At 24.7% G+C, this 10541-nt stretch overlaps 1 protein-coding gene across 1 annotated transcript; it reads left to right on the plus strand.

Annotated features, from left to right (window-relative positions):
- The first annotated feature begins 7790 nt into the window (after positions 1 to 7790).
- Positions 7791 to 9261, plus strand: LOC130946815 (myb-related protein 308-like). The gene is made up of 3 exons (XM_057875673.1): positions 7791 to 8041; positions 8124 to 8253; positions 8549 to 9261. Exons 1-3 carry the CDS (start codon positions 7909 to 7911, stop codon positions 9240 to 9242), a joined length of 957 nt encoding a protein of 318 aa, XP_057731656.1. The 5' UTR covers positions 7791 to 7908; the 3' UTR covers positions 9243 to 9261.
- Positions 9262 to 10541: the final 1280 nt, after the last annotated feature.

Consider the following 10541-nt stretch of genomic DNA (forward strand, 5'->3'; position numbering starts at 1 on the left):
TCTTTGTCGTGTTGTGTTGTGTATTTCACTATTTCCTTTAGTTATATGTTGGTTGATTTTAGGAGTCTCACAAATTTAAACCATTAAAATTATTTTGTTGTTGGTATAAAAGTAAAATTAATAATGTTTAATGGTTTTATTTTTTTTAATTATATGAAGTATTTAAGCTCTTTTTATTTGTATAATAATCATCAATACATACAATTTATAAACAGCGCATGCCAACCATATATGATTAAATATATTTACATGTGGATCTATTTAGGTGTACTTAGAGGTATTTTGAAAAAATTCAATAAACCTTTATCCATTGAGACTATCTGGACTTCCATTGCGAGCTTCCTTTTTAAGATTATTTTGGGCCTTAACGAATGCGTCATTTCGGTAATGGGCCGAACTACTTTAACTTTTCAGTCCAATTTAAGCCCAAGTTTTTTACCAGACATAAAAAAGGCTTGTTGTGTATGTTGTTCTATTTTTGAAGGATCCGTTGACCAAACAGAACACTTCCTCACCAAAATAAAAAAGACAAGAACACTTCTATAGCATTAAAGAAAATCTTATTCTTAATCAAGTTAGGTTGGTTTAGTGATTAGTTTATTAATCTACTTAAATAAGTGTCGGGGTTCGAATCCCGCCAAAAACATCTACCATGCTATGTCAAAGAGTATTTTCTTAATAAAAGATTAAAGTTGTTCTTTTTATAGTAGAAAAACAAATAAATAAACTAAACACATATATAATATAATATATATTTTCTTAAAAAATTTAATTGCAATCTCTACTCTTTATGAAAGAAATGTCTTAAATCAACAAGAATGTTTAGTAGTTCTTTTCTTCATCACCTTTTAACAAGGATTGGTGAAGCATATTTTTTGCGTCAGTGTTTAACAGAATTACTATTTTAAAAATTTTGTGTAATGTTAGAGATTTTTTTTAAAATAAAAAAAAATTAGAAACCATTTTAATTTTCAGCCAAAACCCTGATGAATAAAATTGTACTTGAGCAAAAATCACTTATTTTATATTGCAATGGATTTCTTAGGTCATTTTACCAGGGGAAAATTTACAAATAATTTGTCAAGAATTCTCTCTCCTAAAAGCATAAATTGTTAGATAAAAACAAACAAATAGTTATATATCTCACACAAGATTTTTTTTTTATCTAGAAGCGTAAATTATATATATATATATATATATATGGATTTATTTTTGTTTTTTATATACTAAAATTATATAATATCTTTAGTTAAAAGAATATGGCAATAATAATGATTAAATTCTAAACTTTTTGGTAATAAAAGTTTTGATATAATGTTGAGAATTATTTTTTAAAAAAAAATTATTTTATTAGATAAAAATATATGAATAGTTATATATTGAACAACTCATCTATAATCAATAAATTATCAAATAGAGAATGATTATATATATCTAGCTACTCCCAAAATATTAGTTCAATTTAGGCCTTAAATAACACAAATATTTGTATAATAAAATACCGAATTCCGCTTTATAACAATTTATTGTTCAACAACAAATTATTAAATAAAACTTAAATTTGTGATAAATTACTTAGTTCTTAATTTGTCGGATTAAAGAATACTGTAAAAAAAAAATATTTTTGGAGTATATAAATTTTATCCATCGAATTTTTATTTTTTCTGTTTGTTTGTCCTTTTTTTGTCAGTAGGTCAAGAACACCAAAAACTATACTATATATTTTTCAACACTCTGATTTTAACAAGTTGGAATCCGATTCTGCATATCTATTTCGGTGGTTAAAAAGATTTTACAAAAGATATATATTTATATAAAAACATATCCATTCTTTGAAGAAACGAGAATGAATATATGACATGTCCGAATTAGGCACTTTAATTAAAAGACATGAACACACAACACATTCATGGATTGGTTGTCAACGTGGAAGAAAGTTTCAACGAAATTATGATGCTCTCTTAATCATTTTAGAATTATTATTATTATTATTTATTATTAATATTATTATGGAATATATGCCACATGCCTTTGAACTGTTTGAGAATTTATATTGCTACCATCACTTTATAATGATTTTTTTATTATTTTCGGTGTTCCCTAATCTAATCTTCATCACGTGGACCCACATCAGAAAATCTCTCGTTCAGTGGTGACAAATTAATAGACTCATGGTTACAGTCAAAATGCCACAAGATAAGAATAATTCCAAATTTCCAATTGCACAAAACATTTTATTTTATTTTATTTTAGTATTTTGGGTATAACTCCATAACCTTTTTAATAACAACTGAAGCTAGCTAGCTAGGATAACAAGGGTTGGTTTTTAGGGTTAAAATAGTTATTCATGGATAATTATATATATATATATATATATATATATATATATATATATAGAAATATTATAATTAATAATACTTGAAATGAATTCAACACCAATTATTTATTTACAATATGTTATCAGAGTACTCAACGAATGTTTATAAATTATTTATGAATTGAAAGAACTCATATATATATATATATATATATATATATATATATATATATATATTGCCTACTGTATTTTTATAATTCGTCACAAATCTAAAGTCTAATTTTTAATTGCTGCATATACAAAATAGAATTTGAATATCCGACACTTATTTAAATAAATAAGTGACACTCGACCAACTCAATTTGATTAAAAATTAAAAAAATATATTTTTTACTACTTATCAGAGTTGGTTTAATTGGTAACTACCAAACCCATATATCAACGAATAACGATTTAATTTTGGCAATTGATACAAAAAATTTTGGAAAAAATATTATTGATTTTATCTCTAATGTTTAATTATATTTTAAAAAATTCTCCTAATAATTTTTTTGCATTAATATATTATATTTAAGTATTTTATTTTATTTATATTTTTTTATTTCTCATCATATTTTTTCAGATAAAAAACTTATTTGTTACAAATCTTATCAATGAATTGATTTATATACAAAACATAATTTAAATTTAAATATTTGTTTTAATAGACAAATAGACTAATCACTCGATCAATTTAAATTGATTTTTCATTCTATTACGTTTATTTAACATAATTTCAAACTTAGGAAAAAGGATGATACTAAGTGAATTACATGAAATATTTTAAGTGTAAATACTTTATCCAAACCTAATTGATTGGGTGATTCTCATATATCCACCAACATACCTAATTTTTTTTCCTTCTTAAAAATAGAAATAATAATGAAGCTAGGTAGAGAACATGAAAAGCATGAGAGTATGTTATAGAGTGTGGAGTGGGGCAAACAAAACGAATGGACCAGCTCATTCCAAATAGATCATGAGGTGGGAAAATATCCATGGATGAGGGAGAAAAATGAGGTGGGTCACCAAACCTCACAGATTCTTCACGTTATTTTTAAGTTATATTAATTCTTTTTATATTTATTTTTTTAATTTTTTTCTCTATATATATATATATATATATATATATATAGTGCTTCTAGAAGCAAAAAAAAAAAAAAAAAAACTATGGTAGGAAGGTGAGGCTTACCAACCATGTCCATAAAAATTGACATGCTCAGCTTAAAATGACATAACTGTGTTGGATGAGATAGAGAGGTTGGTTGAAGTTTGAAAATGACAAATATAGGTGAAGATACCCATCATCATTACCTATATAAATATATTTATTTTTTTAATTTTATATAAAATATTTCTAAAAATTTAAAGGAATCATGTATTATTGTTGTGACCTCATATACTACCATACTACACCATAACCATATCTTATATCTTATCTATTTTATTCTAATGGTGATTTTTGTTTTCATGAGAGATTATCTCACATTATACTCCACCCATGAAGGAAGGTAAGGTAAGGTAATGGGACCACTCCAAAAGGAAAAATAACCAAATTCATTTCTCATTATTTGCAGTAATAATACCAATCATCTTATGTATATTGTACTGATGTACACAAAAATAATGTATGTATTTAATATTTTATAAACATTTAACTTTTTATCTTACCAATATAAATAAATTTAATTATTTATTTTTATGGCAGGATTTATTATTTTATTATAATAATTTTGGTTATTCTTGTGATAAATTATTTAGTTAAAAAAATATGTATGTAAAATTAATATATATATATATATATATATATATTAAATATATAGTATTTTTTTGGTGCAATAAGAAAAGAAAAAAAAAGAAAAAAATAACAATTTGTGCTAGAGAATTCAGTTCGAAAAATAAACTCCATTAGATAACCAATATCTAACCGCTAATTATTGGCCAACTTGTCATTAATTGGTAATCCTAATTTTTTAAATTATTATTAATTAGTAATTATTTAAACTTGATTGATTAAAAATTATTTATCTATATGTTTTTCTCAAAAAAATACATAAATAATTAGAGATTTTTTGGGCACTTCTAGTCAACCAGTGACTATCACAATTACACAAAACACAACCATAATTCGTCCTTCTTAAATCATGAAAAACGCTTCTAGCTTAGCACAGTTAACTTTCACAAAATCCATATTATGAGGTATCCACTTAAGCCACCATGGTTTATTTTAGTTTATGCAGAATATTTTTATAATAATAATATGAAAAAAAAACTCTTCTATTATAGCTAGCCCCATACACTTGTATTTTTGTAAGTGTTTTCTAAATCTAAAGATTATGGCCTTTTGGTTTATTTTATTTAGTGGTATTCATGCAAGGTGATTTCTCTAGTGGTAGGTTTGGTAGGATCTCTTGTAATTTTTTAAATGTATTATTATTTGGTTTGTTTGTCCTTTCAAAATTATTGAAGTTTTTGGTATATCAAATTTTATGAGATTATATATAGAATAGCATGATACAAGATTGCCATGTTTTGAGATGGAACTTAATTAGTCAAATTGTTAACTTTAAGTAATATTTTATTTATTTATATATAATTTGGCTAGTGGGTGGGGGAAAATTAGAAGAAAAGGATAGTACTATTGATGATGAGCACTAGTGCTAATATAATCCCAACCATGGATGGTTGGGGAAGTTAGTTACTCATATCCAACTTGAATTGACATGAGCAAGTGGAGTGAGTTGAGAATGCTTCTAGAATCCTTTAATTTATTTGGGGACCAACATTATGTATCATATAATATAATATAATAAATAAAACAGGTAGTTAGAACTTATATTAGAAGAACAGCACTTAAGAAGATTTGAAAGTTACAGACATGTTTGTTTTGGAAACAATTTTCCGTTTCTATTTTTATTTTAAAATTTATTTATTTATTTTTGTTACAAAGAAAACAAAAATGTAAAAGGAAATTAATTAAATACAAATCAAATCGCCATAAATATTTAAAACCTATACAACAAAAATTCAGCAAAGTCCAAGGGTGAGTTTTTTTTTTTTTTTTGGAAAGTGGTGAAGTAGTTTGGTATGCATTGCCTAATTTTAATTAATACTTCTCAATCAATGAATCATATGAATGTGGGCATAAGAAGCTTTTTGCTCTGGTAGGTCCTTTATTTTTTCTAAATTTATTATTTACAATTTGGTCCTTACACTATAGTTTTTTATACAAAAAGTAATAAGGTGCGTGCGGCTTTAAGCCTTAAGGTCATATTCGACTTATAATTGTGTGATAATTGATGCTTTAACGGATTAATTAACATTAATAGTCGAGCACAATACATACTAATATTAACGTGCTATTTAGATAAAGACAACTAAAATATTTTTTAGTAATTAAAATTTATTACATATTATCAACTAAATCGTATTATTTTGTTAAAATTAAACCGTACAAATCGATTTAACTAAAAAATTCGATAAATCAAACTTTAAACAGATATAAATTAATATTTTTTTTATAAAAAATATTACAATATTTCTATTATAGAAAATAACTAAAATATTTCTATTATATATATAATAAGAAAAATTTTGTTATTTTTTTTAATAAGAGTATTGTAATTATTTTCTGTAAAAAAATATTAATTTAAATCAATTCAAAATTTAGTTTATTAATTTTTTATTATATTAATTTGTCTAGTCTAATTTTAACCAAAATAATATAGTTTAATTAATTATATATGTTGAATTTTAATTATTAAAAATATCTTTATTTTAGAAACATTTTAATTTTTAAGCATTTTTATCTAAATGGTGATATTATTGTTTCCAACTTTCTTTTTTTTTTCTTCTTCATTTAATAACTACCGTGAATAACACACTTTGTTCAACAGGAGAATTATATAACAGTACACCCCGTTTCCAAAATAAATAAAAATTTAATTAGGAAGCCAATTTTATCATTTTTAAAAAGTCAAAATCTCATTTCTTTATTTCTTTCAAAATTATTTTATAAAAAATATCAGCCACAATCTACTTTAACCTACAACAATCAATTTATTTCTTGGTGAGTTGTTTTATGCTTTTCATAATAAGTTTCAAAAAATGATTTCTTTCATCTGTGTGTGACTTTCCTTTTACTAAATGCAAGGAAATTAAACCAAATTAGCTAAAAGTTTGAACCAGTTTTATCTTAAGGAAATAGAGTTTAAATTTTCTAAAGGGAGATAAAATGCAAGTAATTAATGAGAAGAAAAACAACATATTTCAATTTTGTTCAGATGGAAAATTGTTAATTTTTTTGGAAATTTGAATTAATTTTAAAATGCAACAACTGGTTTTAAAAAATTAAATCAATTTAATTTCACGTTTATATTTATTATTGGAAAGCAGCATTTTGTACAGTGAGAACTGAGAAGAACACCCAATATAATACAAATTTGTATATGGGTCAGTGGGACACACACTTTTGATTCCATCATATCTGTAGAGCAAGACAGAGGCACATGTAAAATAAATTAAATTATATCATATCATATAATATAATATGATGAAGAACAATGTTTTATAATTAAAAATTACTATACTATTTCAGATAAATTAAAATTAAAAGTATTTATTTATTAAAAGTTCAAGCTTTTTTGTTCTATTAATAATTAAAAACATTTACCCAGATTTATATCTTATACAACCACATAGTAAATCTATGAATTAATCGTTTTTATTTATATGAAAATACATACTTAAATATTAATGTAACAATATATAACATAATTAACTTCATTTATTAATTAATATAATAAAAGAACTAAACGACATTTTATTTGTATACACATCATATATATAATTAGCAAATGAATTAACGAATTATTAAATTTTATAATTATTATTCGATATTTAAGATATAATCACTAATTTAATTTAGTTAGTTTTCAAAAGATCATCACTTAGACCATTATTTAATCCTCAAAAGATATTAATTATTCTTTATATAATTATATTCATCATTCATGAAATAACTTCCCTTTTAATGAAGTTTTATTAGCAAATACATATATTAAGAAGTTACTAAACCGGAACAAGTATTAATTAATATTTTACCGCTGCGTGACTATATTTGTCTGTTATAATAATATTTTTTTATTTATTTTTAAATTTCTTTCAATTTTTTCATTATATCAATATAAAAAGATAAAAAATGGATACTCGCAAAAAAATAGAGATTTGTGAGAAATAAAAATGAGATAATATTCTTTCACTACAAAAATTAAGACAAAAACAGAAAATAAAAAGATATCTCCCGACTGCCATCCTTAATAGAGATAAGGAAAAGGAGAATTAATAAGGGGAGAGGGGTAGAGGTGATAAATAAAAGAATATAGGATGAAAATGCAAAAAGGAAGAAAGCACATGAAAAGTAGAGCTACCTACCAAATCCAGCACTAACTTAAATTGTAACCACTCGTCTTTCTCTACCAACTCGGTCAAATAATTATACACCTCCTCCCATTTTATATATTCATTCCCCTTTCTCTCTTCCACTTTCCATCATGGGTAGATCTCCTTGTTGTGAGAAAGAACACACAAACAAAGGAGCTTGGACCAAAGAGGAAGATGAACGCCTCATCAACTACATCAAGATTCATGGTGAAGGTTGTTGGAGATCTCTTCCCAAAGCTGCTGGTAATTATTAATTATTATATAATTCATTTAATTAAATATAAATAATTATATCTCTAACTCTGTACTTCTTACGTGTCTTCAGGTTTATTGAGATGTGGAAAGAGTTGCAGATTGAGATGGATAAATTACCTGAGGCCTGATCTAAAGAGAGGAAACTTCACTGAAGAAGAAGATGAACTCATCATCAACCTTCATAGCTTACTTGGAAACAAGTATGAACAAACACACACTACTATTTCATTGCATTTCATTTCTTTACAATTATCTCAAATATTTTCAATATAATTAGCTACTAATAATACCATCATATTAATTACTCTCATGTTTTATATAAATGTCACATCATATATAGAACCAAAAAAATATTAATATTCTAATAATTTTATTCGTTAATTTTAATAACTTCAATCATATGAAATTAAAGATTAACAGTTAAAATTTTTTTCATAATATATATGTACATATATATACTTGTTTTTTATATTATTATTTTTTTTTGAAATTCAGGTGGTCTTTAATAGCTGCAAGGTTACCCGGAAGGACAGATAACGAAATAAAAAATTATTGGAACACTCACATCAAAAGAAAACTCTACAGCCGGGGAATTGATCCTCAAACTCACCGGCCGCTTAATGCGACCGGAATCACAGCCACAGCCACAGTCGCAACCACAAACAATAAGAAAAGCAAGGAAAAAAACGATAGCATTATTTTAAGCACCAACATTATTAATGACAACAATAATAACAAGTTTCAATTGGTGAGTGAATTGGTTTGTGAAGATTCATCAAATAGTAGCAGTGGTGTTACCACCATTGAAGAACAAACATACCCTCTTCATAATCATCAAAATAGTAATAATAATAATCATCATCATCGCCAACTCAACTTGGATCTTTCCATTGGTCTTCCCTCTCAACAAAATAACCAAGCTTCTTCAAATTCCATGAACCAAGAAAACAACAAGAAGTTGAAGCAAGAACAAGAAGAAGCGCATGGTGTTTTCTATCATCATCAATGGTATGGCAATAGTGATAATAATAATAATAGTAAGAGTGTGTGCTTGTGTTATGGTCTAGGGTTTCAAAGTAACAATAACAAAGTGTGTAGCTGCAAAGGTGCCATTGTTGGTGGTACGGCGGTTACTACAACCGCCGCAGATAATAGCTTGTATAGATTTTATAGACCTATGAATATATAGTTTTATTTATTTATTTATTTATTATTAGAGCTAATATTATTTGATTCGGAGCTTTTAACTTTTAAGTGTAATATGTTTGTGACTGTTCTGAATTTCTTAATTAGTTGATTAATATGGAAATATATAGTGGTGGAAAGAAAACGGGCAAACTTTTGATAAATTTATATATATATATGAATGTATAAAAATATTTTTTTTATGCTAAAATAAGTCATTATATATTTATAGGTGTATTTTATTATATTAATAATTATTTTTGTGATTGATTAATTTTGGTATATACCTAGCGTGATTGATGAATTTTAACTTAATTTTGTTTCAAATGTTTAAAATCTTTCATATTTTTATCGTTTTAATTTATGATTTATCTATTTTTGTCACGATATTAATTTATTGAGAAAATATTTATATTATCATTTCACCAAAAATCACTACTTGATCAAGGGCTTTTTGTTTATCATTTGTTGTTAACTAAAATAAAATATAGCTTTCTTATTTAGAAAGTAAAATTGAATTCTTATTAATAAAAACATGGTGTGTACAATTCGAGTAGAATATTTTGAACTTCTTGCATGCTTCCATATATCTTTAAATAATTAAGTTAGAATTATATATTTTATTTGAATTATGTGATATTTAATACTGCTTAATTAATTATTTATATATCTAAAATAACCCTCTAATTAAACTTTAGTGGGTAGGAATGTGAGTTGTTAGGCATTAACTATGTTTGGTAAATTACAGTAAGTTTAAGAAGATATGTATATGCTCAATTATTAACACACAGCAGTTACTGGTCCTGAATATAGCGAACCCTTATGATAATAAATAATATGATAAATTATCTAATATATTAACATATATTATTGATGTTAGAGAGTTTAGGTAGGAGACACATATGCAGATTTTGAATGCACAAACCTACCACTTACAGTGTCACAAGAAGAACAAGACAATATGGGAACACTGGACTACATGACAAATAAACTTTCTTTATAAGGTTAGAATAAATTATTCAAAATATTTTTGAATTATTAAAATTGTTGATAAAAATGTTTTTTAAATTTGATAAGGATAAAAATATTCTTAAAATATTTTAAAACATGATCGAAAAATGCAAATTTTTTAGTAAGTGACTAATGACTTTTTTATTTAGCAAATTATTTGTGTATTTCATCTGAATTTTTGTAAGAATATTAAGATAATTATTTAAATTAAAGTACATGAAAAAATTATATCAAAATCCAATTATTATGTTTTCTTCATCTTTTAGAAACATTTTTTGCCATTGACAAAAAG

The sequence above is a fragment of the Arachis stenosperma genome, chromosome 8, assembly GCF_014773155.1.
Source record: "Arachis stenosperma cultivar V10309 chromosome 8, arast.V10309.gnm1.PFL2, whole genome shotgun sequence".
Taxonomy (NCBI): domain Eukaryota; kingdom Viridiplantae; phylum Streptophyta; class Magnoliopsida; order Fabales; family Fabaceae; genus Arachis; species Arachis stenosperma.